The sequence below is a fragment of the Tachypleus tridentatus genome, chromosome 8 (genome assembly GCF_004210375.1).
Source record: "Tachypleus tridentatus isolate NWPU-2018 chromosome 8, ASM421037v1, whole genome shotgun sequence".
Lineage (NCBI taxonomy): Eukaryota > Metazoa > Arthropoda > Merostomata > Xiphosura > Limulidae > Tachypleus > Tachypleus tridentatus.
The window spans coordinates 35,693,945-35,719,266 of NC_134832.1; the positions used below are offsets into that span (position 1 = coordinate 35,693,945).

At 33.1% G+C, this 25,322-nt stretch overlaps 1 protein-coding gene across 10 annotated transcripts in view; it reads left to right on the plus strand.

Moving 5' to 3' along the window:
* LOC143222169 (A disintegrin and metalloproteinase with thrombospondin motifs 20-like) overlaps positions 1-24,236 on the plus strand; it is a 140,215-nt gene extending 115,979 nt beyond the window's left edge. For 2 of the 10 annotated variants that reach the window (XM_076448244.1, XM_076448239.1), the window contains 8 exons: positions 76-249; positions 2,119-2,331; positions 3,266-3,401; positions 4,537-4,723; positions 5,370-5,506; positions 6,767-6,963; positions 11,356-11,454; positions 16,270-24,236. In XM_076448244.1, coding sequence (XP_076304359.1) covers positions 76-249; positions 2,119-2,331; positions 3,266-3,401; positions 4,537-4,723; positions 5,370-5,506; positions 6,767-6,963; positions 11,356-11,451 — 1,140 coding nt within the window. In that variant the 3' untranslated portion in view covers positions 11,452-11,454; positions 16,270-24,236. Of the gene's footprint in view, positions 1-75; positions 250-2,118; positions 2,332-3,265; positions 3,402-4,536; positions 4,724-5,369; positions 5,507-6,766; positions 6,964-11,355; positions 11,469-16,269 lie in introns of those variants that run through there. The other 8 variants (XR_013012048.1, XR_013012047.1, XR_013012049.1 and 5 more) reach the window with 8 other exon arrangements.
* Positions 24,237-25,322: the final 1,086 nt, after the last annotated feature.

A 25,322-nucleotide genomic window follows, 5' to 3' on the forward strand; every position in this document is an offset into this window, starting at 1 on the left:
TGTTTGTGCCAAAACAAACAGTAGTGACGAAAAACATCGAAATGTTTCCATCATATTTATTCGTTTCTTTTCTAGTGTAGTGCGACATGTGGAAAAGGACAAAAACAACGAGAAATTAGCTGCTTAGACAGCAATGGTGACGTAGTGACAGACATGTTATGTAAATCGAGACGGAAACCTAAAACCACACGAGTATGTAAAAGGGTTACAGCTTGCCCTTATTCATGGATATCTGATGAATGGACACAGGTCAGTGGTACTCATAGTCGTTAAGGAAACAATTTGTTTATATATTATTTTAGAGCAATGTTTAAAAACGTTAATGTCTCATCTGTATTTTACAAATATTTATGTAGAAACACGTAAAAAGTAAGCAAACGTCTAAGTTTGGGTTCAACAAATATAATATTAGATAATATAGTGAAGTTAATGTTGGGGTATTTAGTTTTAATAAATATCTACATTATTTCCAGCCTTATTTACTTACTTATTTTAGTATCCCTATTTGCAGGTTTTTAAATTCACTATTTGTCATTTATCTTATTGGCTGGTTTATTTTTATGCTCAACTATGGGCAAAGGATTACTTGATATGGTAGGTAACTTCATGCATTGTAATGGTAATAAACATAACTAGAAGCTAGCTTGGTCGCTTTAGTTCGAGACGTAAATTTTTAAGCTGTAACTGAAGATTGTCATGGAGATTTGTTTAAGAATATAGTGAGTTTATAGTTTCCGTGTAAATAAATTATATATAGTGCATAGCAATGGGCAAATATGTGCCTAGACTAAAACGCAATGTCTCTTGCTGGGACAGCGGTTAGCCTACTTATTTACAGCACCAAAATCAGTATTTCGATTTTCCTCGATGGACACACCAGATAGCCAAATGTGGCTTTGCAATAAGAAAAACACGCATACGCTAAGACACAATATCCATCAAGCTAGAATATACTTTTCCAGTAGAAAACCGTCTTTTTTTCTAATAAAACATGTGTCTTTAGCATCCGTGTATTTGAAAGCAATTATTTTACGAATGTGTAATAAAATTTAATGTTATGTATGAAATAAAGGAGTGAAACAAATCAATATTCAAATAAACAAATCACCGTTCGTCTATTATATGCTGGTAATTCCTGTTTCACCATGTACTTAAGCCTTTCAATAAACACCAAGTATTTGTAAGAAAGCTAACTTCATAACCTCATTTACACTAGAATTGTGATTTTTTTTCTTATCTAAATTATAGAAGAAACAAATCAAGTTTACAGTACCGCTACACACTTCGCTGTCTTTTATGCAGTATTCTACAAAATGTTTGAGTGCAATACACTAAGCCACTTTTGTTGTAGATTGGCAAGAGAATAAGATTGGTTTGAATATGGCACAAAGTTACACGAGCGACATCTTCGATAGCCATCCCTAATTTAGCAGCGAAGTCAATACCATCCATTGTGAACTTTTGGGCTGCTAAGAGTGAAATTGACCGTAACGTTATAACGCCCCCAAAGCTGATAGGGCGTGCATGTTTGTGACAGTGATTTGCACTCGCGACTATCCGATTACGACTCAAGTACCCTAACCACTTCGCAATGCTGGGCTTTTTCTCCCAGTATTAATACAACGATATTATAATCGTGACTACTTTTGATTACATTAAACAATTGCTCCAGCGCGTAAGCAATGAAATAAAACTCTGCAAAATAGCTGTATTGAAACGATTTTACTTTATTAGAATATTGTTTTTAAATTTTACCCCAAATCCAAAATTTGTTAATTCAGTTACTTTTGATAGTCATTTGTTTTATTTCAGGATTTGAAAGTTAGCCGACGAGTTATTCACGGAAAATTAAATTTTGAAGTAAAAGGCTGAAATATTTTAGTAATCTCTTAACTCTAAAATATCCCTTTATTTTAAATAAGAAACAAACAGCATTCGAGACAAATTTGGTAATTTTTTTCAAACCTTTAAGCGCATTTTTTATCTTTGATTTCAACAGATTTATTTATATCAAGAAAAATTTTAAAAAGTTAAACAGAGTTTATTTAAATATAAAGAATATTATTAAATTTAGGTTTATTTAACTAATGTTCATTTTTTTGCTTCATGTTAATGTAGTGTTCGAGCTCGTGCGGACCAGGTGTACAAATGCGAAGAGCCCACTGCTTTAAAGTAAATGCGTACGGTTGGATCGACCCTAACCCGTTAGAAGAGCCAATTTATGACAATGAAACATGGTGTGACCGCAAGAAGCGCCCTCAAGGAGTTAGAATTTGCAACTTGGGCAACTGTGAAAATGGAGCTGTGTGGAAACCCTGGCCATGGAAATCTGTAAGTTCATAGAGTAATTGCTTAGAAATTATAGTTACACTACTGAGGCCTAAAGCTGTGAAAAGTAATCACATAAGTTTTTTTAAGTATTTTTCCCCAATATATCAGAGCGTTGTCATTATAAAATCAAAATCAAAACATTTGTAAAGTGAACTTGTATATCTAGAAAACTGCTTCCTCCTCACAAGTTTACGTGCTTGCTCAATACAAAAGAAAGAATTTAAATAAAAAATATTTGAAATATATAAGCATTTTCAGGGTGTTCAAGCTATTGATCTAAAAATCAAGGATTGTTTGTTTTGAATTTTACGCGCAAAGTTACACGAGGGCTACCTGCGTTAGCTGTCCCTAATTTCACAGTCTTAGATTAGAGGGAAGGCAGCTAGTCATCGCTACCCACGGCCAACTCTTGGGCTACTCTTACGAAATAATAGGGGGATTGATCGTCAAATTATAACGCTCCATGGCTGAAAAGGCGAGCATGTTTGGTGTGACAGGGATACGAACCCGCGACCCTCTGATTACGAGTGGAGTGTCTTAACCACCTGGCCATACCGGGCCAAAAATCAATGAATTAATAATCTTTTGTAATGCATTTTATCACATTATTTTACAAACAACAATGTTATAGTTACCTATGTAAATGGAGAACATCTCTTAGACTTTTACCGCTAAATTTTCAAAAGACTCAACCAAGGACTGACCAGATCAAATTTCTCCTTATGATATTGACATACAATTCCATCAAAGTTTGAAATATATTATTGCGGATTACTGTTATCTACAGAACTGTCATTCGTTTACATGGAATTCGATTATGTTATGAAGAATCTAAAGTAAGAGTATGAAAAGCACCAACTGTAACACTTAAGTGTCAAAACATTTTTCTTGTAAAACTTTCGTTGTTGAATAATTATAGTTAGTAAACTTTTAGTGTTCAAGGTCATGTGGTGTGGGAAAACAAAGACGTCGAGTGTTTTGTTATAACTTGGAAAGAAAACGAATCGGAAAAAGAAACTGTGACCGCTCTTTACGCCCAAAGACCAAACGCAAGTGTACCATGAGACCATGTAAGTTTGTCTAGATTTGTTTTGCGTCCAACTTTTGTTGAATTTGAAATAAAATATCAATATATGTATATCATAGTACATCCTTTAAGCTAGTTTTATAGATTATGCTTTTGTTATAGAACTGTATAAAATTCGATATAACCATTACTCACTTCATATTTATTGAAATTATACGATGAAACTAAGCATGTCAAATATACGAAAATGTGCAAGTGTTAGATGGCTTATTAATTTAATAATTCATTTAGTGATACTTGGAGTGCTGACAAGAGATTAATTAACTGGCTCAAATTTCTGAACGGAATCACAACTGTTAATTCAGGTGAGGGAGCACCACGCTTGAAGTAACATTGTACAAACCACTACCTAAGGCAACTCATTTGTTACAACGTCACGCATCAGTTGTAAGCAACCTCTCCAAATAAGAACAGGGTATACAGACGCCTATCGTACAGAAATCTTAGTTTGCATACAAAAGAAACAAACTTCCTATGTAATTAACGTAAAGAGTGCACGTATGTAGTTAGTTTTTGTATTTGTACGTATTTTGTTATCGTTACAACGAATATTTTATTGTTGTGACTAAGCCCATAGTAACGTTAACACTTAACTCGTTTTGTCTTTGAAAAACAACCGTCGTAACTGTAAGATCTCCTCGGGTCTTTCACTTATTGTTTGTTTGACCATTTGAGCAGTCAAAAATAATACATTTTTGTAATATTCAAATATCCCAAAAAAATACGTATTAATTCATAAGTTTAACCAAGGTACAAGTTTATAAAAAAAAAAGAGTCACTCTCAATATTTTTTTCATTGTTTATGAGAACATCAGCGAAGATGTCAAGTTTTTTTAGTAAATCTGATGTTCGCTGTCTGCTACCATATATAGAAATATAAACTCGGCTTTCTCGTTGCATTAGAAAGCCTCCCCTGATCATATCATGGTAAAACTAAAAACGATCATGAATCACTTCAAGGTATACAAAAGCAACAAATATATAGCTAACCAGATTAATTTTTGAAAATATATACATTCATCCTCTTTAAAATAGCTTTTTAAGCTTTCATTCAGATCAATTTTCTGTGTTTAGAACTTAAATAACGTTATAGTAGAAACAAATTCAATATTTTACAGGTAAAGCAGTTAGCTGTAAAGATGTCCAAGAACGAACAGGGATAAGAGAAGACGGAGAAAAAGAGTTGTATATACGTGGGAAGATACTCAAGATATACTGCGCCAACATGAACACTTCGAACCCTCAGGAATATGTGTCGCTACCTAGTGGAGATAGCAACAATTACTCTGAAATGTATGATAAAAGGTTTGCATATTTTACGTTAATAAAATATTACTACATTAACTCATATTGACAAACATAACGTGTATGCTACAACATTATGCTTAATCAAACAAAACTAGTAATTTCTAACTTGATAAATCCGGTTTGAAATTCAAAAAATAAAAACGTTTATTAATGCACATTAAAACTTATTTTCCTTGAGCGGCCCCAATTTTTGTACAGCTAAAATTCCAAATTGTTTTGTTTTGCTGAAGTATATTTTCTTTTCCAAAAACAATAAAATAAGAATGTTAAGAATCAAATTTCGTAGGAACATTTATTAGCCTGTCTGGCTATTAATTTATTTATTACATCTCTTATTTGCAGCGGATTAAATTTCACTAAAAGAAGATGAGCCATCATGAATGAACACCTTATAAACGTGTTCATGTATTTTTTTGAGTTAAAGTGAATATTAATTCAATTTTTTGCGTAAATATACATGTAGAGTCAGTGTTCCAACATAAAGGAAGTCCAAGATCGTTACTTTTCAAAATTTCTAGCGTATTTGCTTTTTATTTATTTAAGTGCTCGAGCATGATACTGGAGTATTAGTAACTTAACACAATTTGAAACTTTTTTAAGTCCAGGATAAACGTAATTTATTTTTAGTTTGCTATATCTGCAGGTTATTAAGTCCCGGCACATGTCCCTACAACGGAACTCGTCATGATTCTTGCCCATGTGTGATTGAGCGTAGGCTGCGATCAGGACTGACAACGTTCAGCAGGCTAGCAATAAACATCACAACTCTTCAGGCCCTTAGTAAGTTGAATATTCTACAGAAACAATGCCTTTCACACAAGAAACTAACTACCTACATAATTAACGTGAAGACAGCGTAGTGCTACTAGGAAAATCATATCAGTCGTCAGTCTTTTTAGTCTTGGCATCCCAATTCCTATTTGTTGGTCTAATTTGAAATTAAAAGGTCTTTCATAAATTACTATTACAGCAGTAACAAGCTTTATCGTTGTAATTAAGAATGTGAACTTTCAGAATAATATTATCTCAGACATGAAACTTCACAACAATTTTGTGTATAATATAAATTCATTCATAGTAGGAGAAATTGTTTTGCGTGTTAAGCTTAACTTTTACGATCATTAACTACAAAATTAAATAAGGGTCCATGTTGGATCCTTAAACGTAATTTTTCTAAACTGTTTATACATCTAGTTGCTTACAAGTCCAGGAATCTATTGTTTACCTTGCCCATAATAATATAAGTAACACAAAAATAATTTAAACACACATTCCGTGAATATTGCAGTCATTTCTACTGAGTATTGAGGAAAATAAAAATATAAAATAAATATGCTTCTATTTTTCTCATTGGGTTATGATGAAATCACTGGCCTAAGAGTCTCGTTGGAATATTGAACTGGAACATCATTTTTGGTGGGTTTTTTTAATTTCGCGCCAAGCTACACGAGGGCTCTCTGCGCTAGCTGTAACTAATTTTGCAGTGTAAGACAAGAGGGAAGGCAGCTAGTCATCACCACCCACCGCCAAATCTTGGGCTACTCTTTTACCAACGTATAGTGGGATTGACCGTCACATTATAACGTCCCCACGGCTGAAAGGACGAGTATGTTTGGTGCGACGGGGATTCGAACCCTCCACCCTCAGATTATGAGTCCAACGCCTTAACCCACCTGGCCATGCCGGGCCGTATTGTCAGTGTAAAGCCCGCTTAGTAAAATCCTCTAACCTCTTGTTGCGAATCAAACTAACCTATACAATTTTAGTTCTAAAACGTTTCACCACATATCACAATTTATGTAATCTTTGTTATATTTGTCTCCTAAGCCATATCATTTATAATTCTGTTTCACTTATGAAACTAATAATCTGACTGAAACTACAGGCTTTTTTTTCTGGATACATTTTTGTATTGACTATAGCCATTTGTTAACAAAAAATTCAACATTTTAAAAATATCTTACTTTTTTTTTTTTGGCCCGGCATGGCCAAGCGTGTTTAAAAAAAAACTAAAAAAAAAACTTTTCTTTTTCATAACAGCTGATGACTTCACCTTCAGTAAGACCTCAAAAGGTCAAAGAGTAAGGTATGGAGAGGCTGGGGATTGTTACAGTCTCAATTCGTGTCCACAAGGTCGTTTTTCTATCAACTTGGAAGATACCGGTTTCATTCTGTCGGAGGCTACTCAGTGGAAAAAATACGGTACTAAACCTTATGCCAGACTATACATGTTACAGGTAAAATGCGCCATCATGTGGCAACAATTATAACTAGAGGCAAGAATTCTTTTAGAATTATCAGCATGAATATGATTTGACTTGTATTTTTGACGTTAATTGGGGTTTTCCCTGATTTGTGTTATTTACTTTAAGATAAAGTTAAATCCGAAAATGAAAAAAAAACCAAAAAAAGTTATCCCATCATTCACAGAACGAGCTAATCTCTCCAAAAGTGACTATTGGCAATTTTATAGGCTTCAAGGTACGAAATGAAAACAAATATATTTTAAATTATTATACTGTCATGTTAATTATCAGGCAGTTCGGGGTTAGAGTTTTAACAATATTAGTTTGTAATTCAGCGTGAAATATACGTTAACACAAATGCCACAGTGTTTTTAAATATGTCGCGATAGTGTATATATTATTGAAGCTACCTGTAGATGGAATGCTATTTACGCTACTGATTCATAAAGCTCTTGAATTACGATGTAAAACATGATTAATTCATGGGTTATAAATGCCACAATAATGATTAAATTTCAAATTAAATATTTAAAATTAGAATTAGCTCTACATTAGTCAAACTATAGTTGAAGTGGTAACGATATTTCTTACAGGAAGGTTGCGTTAATTTGCAGTTAAGTATTTAGAAAAGTTTCAGCCATTGAAACTTACAAAGTTATAGTTAGGATATGATTACAATAACTATGGCTACGTGAAATTCATTACCTTGTTTATTCGTGGTCTAAGTATTTTGGCATTTGTACTGGGTGTACATAGTATTTCGCATGACAAAACTGTGAATCTGAGGATTTAAAATTTGCGTCCAAGAATCACAAAAATGCACACCGAAATCTGGGTCAGTGGATGTGCTAAGGAGAAGTAGTAAAATACAATTTTTCGGTTAGGCAAGATCTTGCGGTGGTTGTTGTTGCCTTCCAATCTATCAGTTCAAAATTAGGAACGCCTATGCTTGGTTGACCCTTTGTGTAGCACTAGGTAAAAATTCTAAAACATTCTTTTTTTAAGCATCAAAAGCAAGAGCGTAGATCCTGGGGGGATGGGAGTATACATTTCTTCATTTTAGGTGGGGGTATGGTGCATACAATCATCCCCCCCACAGTTTGGTTTGTTGAATTGTTTTATTGCATCACAGGCTTACAAATTGTGTGTTTGTTCTTGTGATTCTCGTGTTCTTACCAATCGAATTACACAATTAGGCCTAGATGTAGGCTTTTTCAGTAGCCGAAATGTACATCTTTAATACAGGCGTGCTTCTAAGCTTTTCAATCTAAGCGATTACTCTGTGACTGCATGTTTACACCTTTCACGTTCACGTTATCAGAGATTACCAATTTGCAAATTGAACAGTCCACATAAGTGGTTGCAAAAATGATCAAAAGCTATTCACTTGCATAACTACTTCCACTTGCACGCCCAAAGGATACTGCCTCAATGGGGGTTGCCAAGTAAGAAGAGATCAAAGTATGCTGCATGAATGTCATGCAACTATCACGTAATATAAACTTATTATATAACTATTATATAATGTATACCTGACTATTACATAATTGTAATGCGCCTGAGTATTACATAAATACTACGTAATATTTAACTCTCGGGTGTATAATATACCGACACCAGAAGACAGCTATGAAGAGGAGATCAGCACATATTTGATCAATACATCTTAACACGACTATAATACAGTCGGTATAAAACACTAATTTATTTGTTAATTATATTTCCTACCCATTTATATTTAAATCTTTCCAAAAAAAGGTGCTCAACTCTAATTCATTAGTTCTACACATTTTCTGAACATTTATATCTAAATGTACATGAAAATGGACGCTTATTTATATATCATAAAATAATTAAAACTTGTAGTTTTGTTAGTTTGACTGTATAATATCAGCATAACTTCACAAAATATTTAATGTTTTAATTTACGCGAGGTTTTCAAGGATGGATACTATATTGTTTCAATATCTAGTTTAACTTGCGTCCATAGGATATTAATAAATCTGCTATTATCCGTTATTTGGATATCACAACTTGCATTTTACTATATAATAAACATGTTTAAACACTATTAAAGAATTACAACACTCACCTTTCTTTCTTTCTTTTTTCGAAAATTTGTGAGAACTCAACTTTTCTATACACATGTTGATAATGATAACAGGTATATTATATACAATAAAAACTAGTTATTTTCTGTAAAACATTCACTTCAAATTTTATTTATACCATAGAAATAAAACTTAGTTATTTTTCTAACTGACGTCATTAACATTGAAAATCAATAAATAAGAATATAATTCAAAACTGTTTGATCATTAACGTTGTTGACATTCAGTGAAACTTTAACAATACACTGTTCTTAAGTGGTTGTCAAGTGGTCACTGACATAGCATTTGAAATATAATTTCTCCTTTTTGTCTTATAGCTTAAGGTATGTCGGATTTTAGTAAGAAGACAGGGATGAATCAACATTCATTTTGGTCGAAGTCTGACGTGTTTGGTATTTAAAGCCACTGCCCGACTTGGTTTTAGAAAATATTCATGCCAAAACGTCAAGTTTAGAAATATATTTTATCTCTAATGTGTTAGCTAAAGCGAGTGAAATTTTCGTTTGATTGTACGGAAAACTTTCATTAAATTAAAAGTAAATTATAATACACCGTTGTTATCTATTTATTTACATTATATTTAATACAGAAAATAAACTCCACATAAATTTAACGTTCGCTTTACAAAACTAAATGTGTATCGATGCATTTTAATGAATCTAAGTTTTTAAAATGTGATTATCAATGATAACACTTTTTATACAAAAATGTTTCAATGTGTAAAACTTAAATCTGGTATTCTACTTGCATACACTAAAGATAGTACACATATCTAAATAAATATTTAAAGTGGAAGTGAATCGAACTTTCATTTTGAAAATTGTTCTATTTCAAATCATGTTGTCATCTTCGTAAAAATCAACATTCAGTGTTTTGTATCTCTATGTATGATCTATGTTTACTGATTTTTTTTCAGTTTCAGTGACATAAAACTTGTTAAAATACGGTGAATGTTAAATTTGTGTAGTGTTTGAACCATTCATTTTCAATATTAAATATAATGTAAATACAGAGATAGTAACAATGTATTAGCATTGATAACCACATTTTTAGAAACGTACAAGGTAATTGAATACAAAAAAAAATGTATTTAACTGAAATTCATCAATATACATTTAAAGTTTTGTAAGGTGAATATTAAATTTGTGTAAAATTTATTTTCATATCAAGTATAATGTAAAGAAATAGATAGTTTATTGTAATTTACTTTTATTTTAATGAAAGTTTTCTGTACGATCAAACGAAAGTTTCACTCGTTTTAGCTAACACATTAAAGAAAATATCTTTCTAAACTTGACGTTTTGGCATGTATATTTTCTAAAACCAAGTCAATCAGTGGCTTTAAATACCAACCAAACACGTCAGACTTCGACCAAAATGAATGTTGATTCATCCCTGTCTTCTTACTAAAATCCGACATACCTTAAGCTATAAGACAAAAATGAGAAATTATATTTCAAATGCTATGTCAGTGACCACTTGACAACCACTTAAAGTGTAGTATCAAAGTTTCACTGAATATCAACAATGTCATTGATCAAACATAATTTTGAATTATATTCTTGCTTATTGATTTCAATGTTAATGACGTCAATTAGAATGATAACTGCAAAGTTTTATTAGTTTTATTTCTATGGTATGAATTAAACGTAAAGTGAATATTCTATAAAAATTGTAAGCTTTTATTGTATATAATATATTTATCATTATCAATACGTAACCAGAAAAGTTGAGTCCTCAAATATTTACGACAAAAAGTTGTTATTATTTAATACTGTATAGTTGTATTATCATTCTCATAACGGATAACAGCAAATTTGTTAAAATCCGATTTATTTCCACTTTGTTGAAACATTACGTTATCGTTCGGAAGTACATTATATAATAGTCAAGTGTATATAACATAAGATTGCGTAACATTCGAACAGTGTTATTGTATCTCTCTCATCTGGCGACCACCCACTAAAGTTGTATCCTTTAAACTTTCAAGTGAAAAAATAATTACTAATAATAATCTTAACTCTGTAACAGTTATATTGTATTGTAAATATGAAATATACTTTTAACAGTCAATAAAATGTTACGCTGTTGGTTGTCTAAATATTTAAAGAAAAATTTTGTTTTACTTCATCTCAAAAAGGTGAAAAAAGGTGTTTACTAGCGTTTTCTTTTTTAATTTAAATCTAGAGCTGCAACTTTGAAGAAGATTCTTTTTTTGCAAATTTTATGAGAAGACGGTACTGCCATTTTGTATGTTTGTTTGTTTCTTTAGAACAGAGAAGTAGTTCATGGTAAATGTGGAGGTTATTGTGGAAAATGTGCACCAGACGTCGGTAGTGGTCTTCTATTAGATGTGGCACCTCCCTGACAGGTAAAATTTAAACTGTAAGCATTTATTGCTAAAATCGCAAACTATGATGTGAATAAACACTGAATAGTTTTCATTTAAATTTTAACTAATTTTATTAGGAATGCAAATCTCAGTTACAATCTAAGCATTTAGATGCTTTTAGAAAAAAATATGCTCAACAGTGAAGAGCTGGCGAGTTTTTATTTTATTAAATGATGAAAATGATGCATTTAAACAACTACAAAAGGTATCCTCAAACATTTAGGCAGATATATAAGAAGTTAAGGCTATATAAAGACAGTTTTATGCAGGATAAAAATAAACATTCCCTCCATACTTAGTGTTATCCGTGTTTTTGTTCCTTCCTCAAATTAAAAAATTGTGTTGAACTTAATAATAAAGAAAAACACAAACATAAGTATTACATGAAGCATTTATTAGATGTTTCAGAATCTTCAAAATTCCATCTTCAGTAAGCTAGAGGTATAAAAATAGATAATAGTAATTACACCAGAAATGTGATGTGTAATAAATAATAGGATATGAGTTAATAAATACAAAAAGAAAGAGTGGTGTATAAATAGACGAGACATGAACAGTGTGCAGCCGGTACCTTGCAATGGACTTTGTAGATATGCTCACTGATCACTATATTGCTGAAACTAAACGTCACCTTAAAGTGCGAGCATTTGAAAACATGTATAAACATACAAAGAGTGGAACAAAAATAACAAATCCTTGATTAAAGCGCTCGACTCGTAATCTGAGGATCGAGGGTTGAAATTCCAGTCCCAACAAACATGTCCACCCTTTCAGCTGTAGATCATTATAACGTAATGATAAATCCCACTATTCGTTGAAAAGACTATCCCAAGAGCTTGTGGTGGGTTGTGATGACTAGTTGCCTTCTTTCTAGACTTACGCTGCTAAATTAGGGACGACTATTGCAGATAGCTCTCTTGTAACCTCACGAAAAATTAAAAAAAAAGGTTATCTTAGAACATGAAAAGTTGCTTCCCATTTTGTTACTGTAAAAACCGCTATTAAAAACTTTAAAACACAAAATATGAAATCATAAATTTGCATGTATTTCACCAGGGACTAAACACACCTTTGTGCCAAATTTGTTGATCTATCAAAAATCGGTGAAGTAATGGTAAAAAAAGAAATTTATAAAAACCGCAAAATACAAGAATAAATGTTTTATTTCTTCCCATGGAGTAAATATGAGCCTTCATACCAATTTTGAAAATCCCTGGAAAGTAGTTACAATATAGAGTACTATTATATTTATATACATTACACTAATTTATAATATACTGTATAATTTTACTATATATAGGTTAATAACTGCCTTCCTGTTTTCCGATGGATTTTCTTTAGCCTGTTGTTGCACAAGAGCCACTTTACCAATATGGTCTTTTCGATAGCTGCCATGGAAACGAGGAGTCATTACTTCCGGCAACAAAAAAGAACCTTTGTGGGGTTTGTAAGTCATTTTGGATCACCAATGATTTAACATAAGATAAAAAAGATAAGACCATTGATGTTATGTACACATCAGCTTTATAAGCGGCTTTACCGTATTTCTGTGGATTTCCTGATCCCAGCTGTGTTGATAAGCTTTAAATAGGCGAAACTGCAGTCCACAGCAGAGAGTAAAGCCAGTCAAGGAGAGCATTAAACCTCTGCATTGCATATTCTCTTTTCACTTTTCCTTTGGTGAAAAGGAAAAGAAATCTTCGGCATATACAGTACTGTGCAAAAGTGTTAGGACAAGAGAATATTTTTCATTCTTTCCATTTATGGGCTAACTTTTAATGTCATTGCAGAATGTAAACTTCAACATTATGGTAATTCTTCACTGATCCCTGTTGACAACTGAAAGGGCAAGGGTGAGAATACTTATTCTTTAGAATTTCCAAATAGTTATACCAAGAGCTTGTTGTAAGGGTTCTGTTAGAATGAACATACTGATCAAATTTAGGATCTGAAATAGTCTTTGCAGTGTTCTAACTATATAGAAGAAAAGTAGCAAAGAGCTAGCATATGGCAGAGGTATATGCTAGAAGAAATCAGTTTTATATCACTCCATAAATAAACCTTGATAATAATAATAATAAATAGTGCTGCCATGCTATTGTCCAAAAAGCATAAAGAACTGTCAGTACGCCAGAGAGTTTGCATAAGTCTTCTGCAATGCTGGTTGGACTCTTCAACAAATTGCTGCAAACTTGAAATGCTCCCCAAACAATATCAAGTACATCCTAGATTATGAGAATGGGACAGGTAAATTGAAAAATCAGAAATGAAGAGGGAGAACACCTATACTTAATGAAAGTTATGTTAAGATAGTCTTCCTTTTGTCCCAAAGGCTGCATGAAGAAAGATAACACTGATATCAAGCATGAGATAAACGACCATCTATCAAATGACGGAAAAATGTCCAACTCTAAGTATCAAGAAGACTCAACGTGAATGGAATATTTGGTCGTGTAACTGTGATTTCCAAATATTGTCATACTGAAATTAGCTAAAGGTATAAAAACAGGACTGTTGATAATTGAGAAAGTGTGTTATAGTTGGTTGAGTCCAAGGTTGAAATATTTCATTAAAGTATAGGTTATATGTCCAGTAGAAGTAAAGTGAAAAATAAAAAGATGAATTTATGTAGCATAGCACCTACCATGAAGCATGGTTGGGAGGTGTTTTTCTGCTGAGGCGACAAGAAATCTTTGCAAGATACATAGAATAATGGATCAGTGCAAGTACCATCAGATACTAATCCGTCATGGCATGCTCAGTGGTTTGCGTAATCAAGAAAGTAACAGCCATCCAACCTATGCAAAAATTACTTATCTACGAAAGAAGCTGCTGGAATCATTCAAATAATCCAATGGCCCCCACAGAACCCGACATTAACCAAAGTGAGAAGATAAAAATACGACAAATCGGAAGTTACCTCCAAAGAAACTTTACTTTAAATGTCTAATACACTCCCACAAACTTCGAAATGACACTTTGAATAAGTATATTTTAACAATGCCTAAAGGACTGTCAATAATTATAAAAGCAAAAGGAGACAAGTAAAATATTAAACGTTTGTTAAACTTGGGTACTTCCAATGAGTTTCTGTTGAACTAAATATGAAAACTGATAAAATGTTTTTCCTGTAATTTACTTTCAATTGTTTTTTAAAAGAGGCCCGACGTCTAATTTTTGACTTTGTCCTCACACTTTTGCACAAAACTGTACATATATAATCATTAAATATAACTTACCTGATCAGCCATATTCACTACTTGTTTACAAGTGCTTCACGCTCACTTGTAAATTCTTAAGAGCAAAATATCACGATCTGCTAATTCAAAGTAGTTTCTCATTACCACCATTATATAAAATTTGTTTCATAAACGACCATCCACCAAATGACGGAAATGTCTAAAACTATAGTATCAAGAAGACTCAACGAGAATAGAATATTTGGCCATGTAGCAGTTAAAAGACCATTACTGCGATTCTCAAATATTGTCAGGAGCCTGAAATTTTTAAAAGGTATTTTTTTATGAATGATCAACACTCACGTTTTTATGTCTGTCCATGTCACGTTTTTTTCTATTAACCTTAATTCTTCAAGGGCTGAAGACACAGTGCAGCTGCTGATGGTGAGGCCCCAAAGAACCTTATAGAATACCTTCAGACAGCCGACAAAGACTTGTTTCCAAATGTTAATGTTTTGTTAATACTTTGGCGCTCACCACCTACAGGAAGCGCTCCCGCTGAGCGTTTCTTTCCCAGATTCAGAAGAACTAGGATATATTTTCGAAGTAGAATTGTTGAAGTGTTTCTGTTTCTGTGTTGCTACATTTCCATTACGACATTTATGTTATACTGAGGCGATTTTGGAAAAATTTATAACAAGAAATAGAAGACTCATATCCCTGGGGAACATTCTATTTATTGAACAATAATATGGGTCACTCAGAATACTTGTTTTGGACCAAGGGGAGAATGTGACCCGAAATTTATATTTTTGATAAATTTCTACTGTCAAATATAATGTCGCTTTCTTAGTCCGTAATAATTTGTTAAACGTATTTTACGATGTTTAACGCTTCATTAATTTCTTCATTCATAGTACATGTAGTTCTAATAATCAATCATATATTTCAAATTGCGTCTCTGGTGCTACTGGTAAAAGTGCCTTTGTCAAGTCTTGAACCCTTTCCCTCTCGAAATCCAGGATCTGCTCCTGATTATGTATTTGCGTACTTCTGGCTTACTGAAGATAAGGCCATGTGGTTAAGGCACTTGACTCGTAATCTGAGGGTCGTCACACCAAACATGCTCGCCCATTCAGCCGTGGAAGCGTTATAATATGACGGTTAATCTCACTATTCATTGGTAAAAAAAGTATTCCAAGAGTTGGCGGTGGGTGGTGATGACTAGCTGCCTTCCCTCTAGTCTTACACTGCTAAATTAGGGACGGCTAGCACAGATAGCCCTCGAGTAGCTTTGTGCGAAATTCCAAAAACAAAAACAACGAAATTCAAAACAAACCCTCTGTGGACTCAGCATATAGTCTGAGGCTTTGCTGTAAGAAAACTCACAATAATTCACACAACAAAACAACACAAAAGATAATTTTGAAGATTCCAGAAATTTTAATAAATATTACATTAATTAACGTTCATGTTTTCTTTATTATTAAATGGCATTTTCTAGAAAAAAATAAATCGATTACTTATAATTGACTTATCTGAAAACTGTACTGTATTTTCAGGTGTTTCGTAATGCAGTATCACTGTTAATAGCTTTTCTCCAACATTTTTTTAGGACTACGTTTAGAAGAAAAATTCATTTAGAAGCTACTAACGATTACCGGGACCCCTGGCATCAGTATTGTTATGATTGCTCATTGACTCATTTGTATATATCTCATACCACATAGCATGGTATCTAACCTTTAGACCACCATGTGGTAATTACGTCTCAAGTATAATACTTGAAAGTGATGTGATTTCTCAAGTTCTGCTTTCAGAAAACGATAGGTGATAATGTTTAAACAACAAAAGTCTTAAAGTATCAATTTTTCTCACTATTCATCCATCCACAGTTTGAAGCTTTTAAATTTGTCTGGTTTCCCTGGTTAATCTTTTCGAGTTTATTACACAAAATAAAACCAACTTGCAGAGGTTATAGGTCACATAGTTCACCAACCAAAAATATAAATTCATACACGTCATACAAAAAGAGATGTCACTGCCTCCAAAGTGTTATGCAAAATTTAAATTTATTAATTATTAATAAAGTACGTTCACAACATCTCGATTAATCTAAAACTACATTAAGTCGTAACTTGTATCTTAAGTTGATATGATTTATAAGAATGCGTACTCTTAGTACAGTTTATTGTGTTTTACCATGAACGTATATCTTGTGTGTTTACGTACAGGTCAGTTTTTCATAGAGCTTATTTGAAAGTGCATGAATTGATTTTTATAGTTTTATCTGAATTATATAATGAAAATTGCATTTTCCGAATCATTTTCTTGGCTAAGTGTTTAGTTTTACGAATTCTAGTTAACAAATAATAAACTATCATTTTGTGTTGTGAGGTACGAACAAAGCTTCTTTCTGTACATTTATCTTGTTTTTTTTTCTGTGCTATTCGATTAACATGTTTATTCATGTTTAACATGAGTGTTAAACCTCTAAGGTGGACTGTTTTTTAAGAAAAAAAAATGCAGTTAACTTTTTTACTTGTTCGGTAATATTAATAGACCTAAACTGCCTTTGATGATCAAATGTACTAAATACTAAGAAATTCAATTAGCTTTTCTATCGGAATACGAGTTGGGGATAGTTGGGACTTTGCTCTTTGTTAGATTAGATATTTAAAAGTGATGTTGCTAGAATCCAAAACAACTTTTATTATTGGCTGCATTTCAGTACTGAGTCGAGGAGTGGGAAGGAGGAGGAGATAATACCTTTTCCCAATTTTTGTAAGAATGGTCATCAAAGCAACGTGAAGCGCAATCGTTTGATAAAAGTTACTTATAGAATGCTGATGTATAGATATTTTTCATAAACTTTTACCTAAAAATATTTCAATGAAAGTTTGTGCATAAAATAGTCTATAGGTATGTCGTGATACTGATAATGTAAAATCGATTAATTCATTACAGTAGGACAAGGTCATTATGCTCTTGATATATGATTTCAGGAAGGCGTGCCAAAATAAATTGAAAGTGTTGAATCTAAAAAAAAACTATTTTATTTAAACCGAATACTAATAAAACGTCAAAATCAAATTTAAATTTTGTTTCTGAAAGAAACTTCTTGGGAAAAATCACAAATATTTCAAAAGTTGATGTCTCACATTTTATTCGTATTAAACCAGTTGCATGTGGGCGCAAAGGGTCAAACCTGAAAGGAATGTAAGGTACACCACTTCCGTTCATATCAGTTGTCTGTAAAAGCAATGTTTTCCAAACTTTCTGCGGCACATGCAAATAACTTGGAATGGTAAGCCTGGTAGTATCGTCCTGATTAAGACAGGCAGAAAGTACTGATATACTGTGTATCAAGGAGAAAATAAATCAAATTTAAGATTTTGAAGATGTATTAACTTGATAATTAACTTACATTATTAAATAACAATTACTTAATTTCAAAAATTCCATTAGAGAACACAGCTATGGTACTTTGGGTTCACACTTGTGTCAGATCAGTAGATCTGTCGATTTTTTCGCTTCAGCGTAATGCAGAGTGAACCAAGACTGAATATCACTTCATAAGGATTCAAATTAATATATTCTTGTATTCACTTTCACTTTTTTACAAAACTTTTATCGCTATGTTTTAGCGCGCCAATAAAATTTCATTGTGCCATAATTTACACATGTGCCGACTATTTACCATACCAAGATTAGTTATTTAGTTCATTGTTTGTAAGTTTTCTTACTCCATCTTTTTTTAGCCTCCTCTTTTGTTAAAAAATCTGGTTCTTAGTTGTATTTTATGTTTTTAAAATGTCTTTTTTTCACTTGTTTCATCATTGACTGAAAAAGGCTAGACGGAGACATTTTTGTGGGTTAATCTTGATCCTTCAAGTAGTTTCAATCCAATGATTTACTTGTAAAATTAATGTGTGGAAGCTAACTGTTGGTTAGATAACTTTTCGAAGAACTACCTTACTAATTAAGTTTCTTATTTAATAATATTAGTTCTACAAATAAGGAATTAAAAATCAACAAGAAACGTTTGAAGCACACCTAAGGCTGGTTTATTTTAAACGTTGTAAGAGTTCCTAAGAAAATATTGCAGATTATCTATGGTTTACTTATTAACACAAGGTCGTAAATCATTATTGTTTGTGTATGTTTTTCAACTGTGGAGTTATTTAAGAAAAAAACATTCATAAACCAAGTAATAAATATTTGCTCTTAAGTGTCGTATCTGTATTTGCAAAGCCCTGTTTTAGTAAACTCTTGTCAACCTCTATAAAATCTTTCTGTCAAGCATGGCCTATGGTTAGTATCTTCGGAATGTGAACCGGAAAAATCCTGGTTTGCGATCCTTCATCGCAAAATCACACTTGCTCTTTGGTTTGTATGGTGCGCTATAAGAGTGGATATCAAATACCACTACTTAACCAGATAAGAGTCTCAGAATTTGGACTGAGTGTCGGCATTGGATAGCTGTCTTTTCTCTAATCTATCAGAACAAAACAGGGGAAGGATTTGGAGGAAATTCTGAGAAAGACAATTTTATTGTATATCTAGTGCCATCAGTATGAAACCTCACGTAGTGCGTATTTTTTCTATGCGATGAATGACATAGTATTTATTAACCATCTTGTATTATCCTTTTACAAATCCGCAGGCATTTTGGATTTAAAATGAAGTAGCTTTGATCTTACGACTTTCAAAATGAAAATCATTTTTCTTACAAGCATTTTAATTCATAAAGTCACTTTTTCAGGTTAAAAGTACTCTAAAGGCTTCTTTTCTAATCTTATAACCAACAATTGAGGTGTACATAAATGCAAACTTTGTGTGTGCAACAATGATAATCCACAATTTGAAAAATCTAACAAAGTGTTTCACTTTTGAGTTTTAGTACTGAAGGAAATTCTTCAGGAGCAAAACGACACTTGTAGTCATAATGTCAAATCACATCTCGGAAATCAAACGTCGGGACATTCAGACAAGCAAATTCGTAGTGTAACTCTTATCCGAGTATGTTTGATTTTACATATGTTTTAGGGCATGCCCTAGCGCGTTAAGGCGTGCGCTTCGTAATCTGAGGGTCGCGGGTTCGCGCCCGAGTCGCGCCAAACATGCTAGCCCTCCCAGCCGTGGGGGCGTTATAATGTGACGGTCAATCCCACTATTCGTTGGTAAAAGAGTAGCCCAAGAGTTGGCGGTGGGTGGTGATGACTACTAGCTGCCTTCCCTCTAGTCTTACACTGCTAAATTAGGGACGGCTAGCACAGATAGCCCTCGAGTAGCTTTGTGCGAAATTCCAAAACAAACAAACAAACAAAACATATGTTTTAGAACTGTTGAAAGTACTAGAGAATGATGTTTGATTAAAAAAAAAATAGATATTTTGCTAGACCTAAGTTAAACGTTGCGAATTTTATAAACTAATGATAGCGAGTTGTGTTAAATCGGAAACTAAGTAGCTTAGAAAAACTTTGAAATCTGCTTTTAGTCATAGTTTATTTACTCTACCATATTAGTACTACATTAAATATAAATGGTGATATCCTTCGTCGCATTTGCCTTAATCTCGGGAATCGTCTCAAATCTTCTTCCTTTCAAGGGTCTTTTGAGTTTGGGGAACAAGAAAAAATCGCAAGGAGCAAGGTCAGGTGAGTAGGGGGGGGAGAACAGTGATCGAGTGTTTGGCCAAAAACTCACGAGTTCTGAGGGCTGAATTTCGCAGCAACGCGGTGCATCTTCAATTTTTCGGTGAAAATCTTGTAACAAGATCCAACTGATATCCCACACTCTTCAGCAAGCTTCCTGACAGTCAGACGTCGATTTGCCCGCACCAGGGTGTTGATTTTGTCGACGTGTGGGTCGTCAGTTGACGTGGAAGGACGTCCAGAACGCTCATCATCTTCAATGGACTGTCGACCATCCTTAAAACGTTCATGCCACTTGGAACATGCCGTACGCTTCATAGCAACATCACCGTAAGCCGTGTTAAGCATAGCAAAAGTTTCAGTCGCAGATTTTCCAAGTTTAACACAAAATTTCACAGCAAGTCGTTGCTCCTTCAGGTCATTCATTCTGAAATCCGCCAAACGAAAAAATCGCACTTCACTTAAAACCGCGTAGCTAATACACAAATGAAGATACCTGCAATCGGGAAATGGCGTCGGAATCAGCTGATCTGTGCGAACCTAGCGACACCAAGTGGATTCCCCTGGAACCAACTGGAGCCGCGCAATTCAAACAGTCCGCGTATTCTTTTAAGAGCCCTCGTATAATATTGTAGGTCATTTGCGAGTCGATTTATCCACTTACATCACAAGAAATGAAATACAGACAAAATCAAGTGGAATGAAAAATGTTTCCATGATGAATTTTCAAGGTCTCGCTCATGTTATGTACTTATTGATAGCGCATCTGCTTTAATTAAAATGGAAAAGAAAACAAATATGTTTCACTATGACACTCAACTCTTTTATGGTAACGTTAAGGAGGAGTTGAGTCGAATCAAGTGTTGTTTATCACTGTTTATTATCCACTTGTATTACTAAGCCATTTTATGGTAACGTTAAAGAGTTGGATCGTTAATATGTATCTGTTGTGTATCAACGCTTACTATCGATTGGTTGTATAACTAAGTGCTTTTATGGTAACAGTAAGAATTTGAATCTTCGTAGTGTTGTTCAGAAACCTCTTTTGTTATAATCTTAAGAGGACCTTACCCTTACTGAGAGTTTTCTTCCAACACCTAGGCTCGATATGTAACTCCAAACTCTTAGAAGATAACTGTAAGAAGAATTTAAATTGTGTGTGTGTGTGTGACACTGCCATGTAAATATGTGTGTGTGTGTGTGTGTGTGTGTGTGTGTGTGAATAAACGCTAATTGTGGTTTGATATGGAAGATATTTGAAACAACTTAATAGACTTTAATGATACACTCTCCTGAAGAGTCATCAATATTAATTATTGGAATCTCATGGCCTGAGTCTACATTTGTGGAACAAAACACTGACTTTTTAGCTAACATTTTACTAATATTGCGAACCGTAGTGATTGTCCAAGCGTTTATCTGTCTCCTGTTTAGGACCGCCGCTTCCCTCGCTGCGTTTGAAAACCTGCGCACACAGGCAAAGCTCAAGATTCACTTTTGAAATGACGGGAGAAGAAACATGAATAATATTAATGCCAACTTTTTATTTCACAAACAGAAAATCTACTCTAAATTGTTAGGAATTAATTACACTGACATTCACATTTCAAATGTGACGCAACTTAAAAGATAAAAATGTAGGTTTATCGCATGTTATTGTCGAGCAGTTGTTGGCATGGCTGAGATGTTCAACAATAACTTTTCGAGGTGGGCAGTATAAGATACTCAGAGCTTTGGCTCTGAATAAAACCTAGAATGCAACACAATTAACCTTTTTACAATCCATGGTGGAACTGAAATTGATAGGTTAACTTAAACTTTTTCGGTCACTAGGGGCAGGTACTTTTGCTCGTACTTGTATATTTTAAAAACTGCGTGGTTGAGGGATTATATGTTAGCACAATTACCACTGCCATAAAAACGTTGAAGAAATCTCACTGCCAATATAGGATTGCAGCAATGGAAAAGCTGCAACATTTATACAATATAACTCATAGAGAAAGATTAACGTACTGACAGATTGTGTCAGTAGGTTGTGTTTTTCATACAAATATACGTAGGGAGTTCCTTTTACATGTGCAACTTTTGTATTGTTTTCTAGCGGAGCCTTTTTAAGCATATCTTTTCCCCATTTTATATTTTAGCTTTAATTATACACAATTATAAATTAATGTTTGAAGGATGTGAATACGTTTTGATCTTGCATATATTTAGAGCTAAGAGCATAATAATTGTGGATGGTATTATATTCTTGTTTATGTAGAGATATTTATATTTATATATAATTTATGCCTACTCAAATAATCAAAGATTTAACTCCAACATAATCACTATCTCTGTTGTCGACATGTACGAGCTAGTAAATCTTGGTTAGTTTTCAACCACTTTCAAACGATTAAAAAATATATACGACTTCATGAACGATGTTTCTCTCACGAACATAGGTCAAAATATTATCGCCGTAACCTCCATGTTTATGTACTGGTCACTACTGGTGTGGTCCACATATTACATCGTATTGATAAATTTTATATTCATGCTTATCACAACGCTTAACGAAAGAACTGACCAAAAAAGTGGGTTTATTACAGTACGAATCTCAACAGAGAATCTATTTGAAGATCGCGTATTTGTTAAAGTAAAATTATCCTTCAGGTTCAAATATTTGTAGCATATGTAAAAAAGGAAGTCTTTAATAATTTATTTTTATTTGAAATTTCGCTTCTAACCAGAACCGTGTTATTGTTTGAATGATAGCATAAAAAGGTTTTAATGTATTTATGTAAAAATGGCTGGTATGGATTGGGAAAATTCTATGTAGAGGAGCGAACAATGTTTCGATCTTCATCGGTCATCGTCAGGTTCACAAAGAAAGAATGAGGTAACTGACCGATAGTTGACTACATGTTTGAAGAGGGTTGTGTAATTGAGTGCAGGAATGTAGAGGGTGTGCTTAGATGTTTGATTATATTTATTAATATAGGTATAAGGGTGTTAATAACGACGAATTCGACAAAATAAAACAATACTTCATTAACATCAATAAATTTCCTCTACAAACCGTAAAAAACATTATACGCACACATCTAGACAAAAAGCAAAATCGACTAACAAAAGTAAATACACCCCACGAATTAAAAGATCACAAAACCATATACTGCTGCATACCATGTATTCTCAACATCAGTAAAAAAATAATCATTTGGCAAAAACTAGTAACAAAATATGACATTCTAGTTAATACCAAATTTATTCAAAAACCAGGCACAAAACTAAGGTCTATACTATGTAAAAACTATACTGACAAACACCACACCAATTTATTTATAAAATACAATGTGAAACTGCCACGACTTCTGTATTGGAGAAACAAGTAGACACATTGAAACCAGATTCAAAGAACACAAAAAGTCACCTTCACATGTTTTCGAACACTGCAAGTCAAATAAACACTCAAATACTAAATAAAGAAACAAACATAAACAAACGCAAAATTAAAGGAAGCCTTACTTATATAACAACTCAAGCCCAAAATAAACCAATACAAAGGAACACGCCCTCTACATTCCTACATTCAATTACACAACCCTCTTCAAACACGTGGTCAGCTATCGGTCAGTTACCTCTTTCTTTCTTTGTGAACCTGACGATGACCGAAGAAGGTCGAAACGTTGTTCGCTCCTCTACATAAAAAAATTTTCTCAACTCACACCAGCCGTTTTAACATGTATATTTTTCTCTACAAATTGGTTTTCTCGTCATTAAGGAGTTTTAACGTATTACTTGTTTCATAGTTTTTATGTATTTCGCATTATTATACAGTAATTTTCAGCCAAATGTAACTGCTTTATGGTTGATAGTGTGTATTATTGTGTATAAGATATAATCTTGTTGTTTTTCTGTCCAATAAAATGGTTTTTCTTTATGTTAAGTAAATTGTTTTTTCTTCTCAGCTTTACAGAGAATGTGCATTTAGGTAATCTGTAAAGAAAAATAATATTCTTGGCAATTTATATTATCTATAACACCAGTTTATCTTTATTTAGTCACCTTTATATAGAATTTTATCAGCGCTGGGGTTTTAATAACGAAGAGGAAAACTCACAAAAAGGTTTATCCTTGCGTCTCCATAAGAAATTTATGTAAAACAAGGGTAATGAGAAAAATGGTATATTTATTAATACACGTTTCTCGTTTGTAACCAATGATTGGTTGTAAACTATCCCCCCAGTGGCTCAGCGGTATGTCTGCAGACTTACAACGCTAAAATCTGGGTTTCGATACCCGTGGTGGGCAGAGCACAGATAGCCTTTTGTGTAGCTTTGTCTTTAATTTATAACAACAACAACATTTCACAACTACAAAAGATGATGGGCTCATAACCTTAACAACTGATCAATCTGTGATAGGACATAGAGGTTTGAACAAAAAAACTTTGTTATTGGTTTAGGAAGAAAAAATAAACGTTAGTTGCCAAACATTTATTGCTCTGACTGTTGAGAAGTGCTTTGTACATATAAATCAGACAGCACTTTTAATAACTTCAATTTCACTGAGGCAATTTACAGACTATTTAATATGAATTATTGTTTATTTCATTGCACATTGGCAGCGGGTGGTATTCACTAGCAATACTAAATTGAGGACGGCTAGTGCAAATAACTCTCAAGAAGTTATGCACAAAATTCAAAAGAAACCAAATTATTTAACCATATTATAATAATTTAATATGGCGTTGTGTATTAGATAAATATCCTATTATTTAAAAAAATAAAACAACACGTAAAATGTCAGATTAAAACTCCATGTATATGAAACTTGGAAATTTTACACTTGGTTACATCATAGTAATGTATTTTCAAGTGAGAAACATTTTAAAGTTTAGAATTTCAACTTTACAAGCTGGTTTTGCATTATTTTCTATTTATTCTCTTAAACCTACCAAAAATATAAGTTCAGAAAAGGGACCTGTAAAAGTACTCTGGTGATTAAATAATATAATTTAAAAACT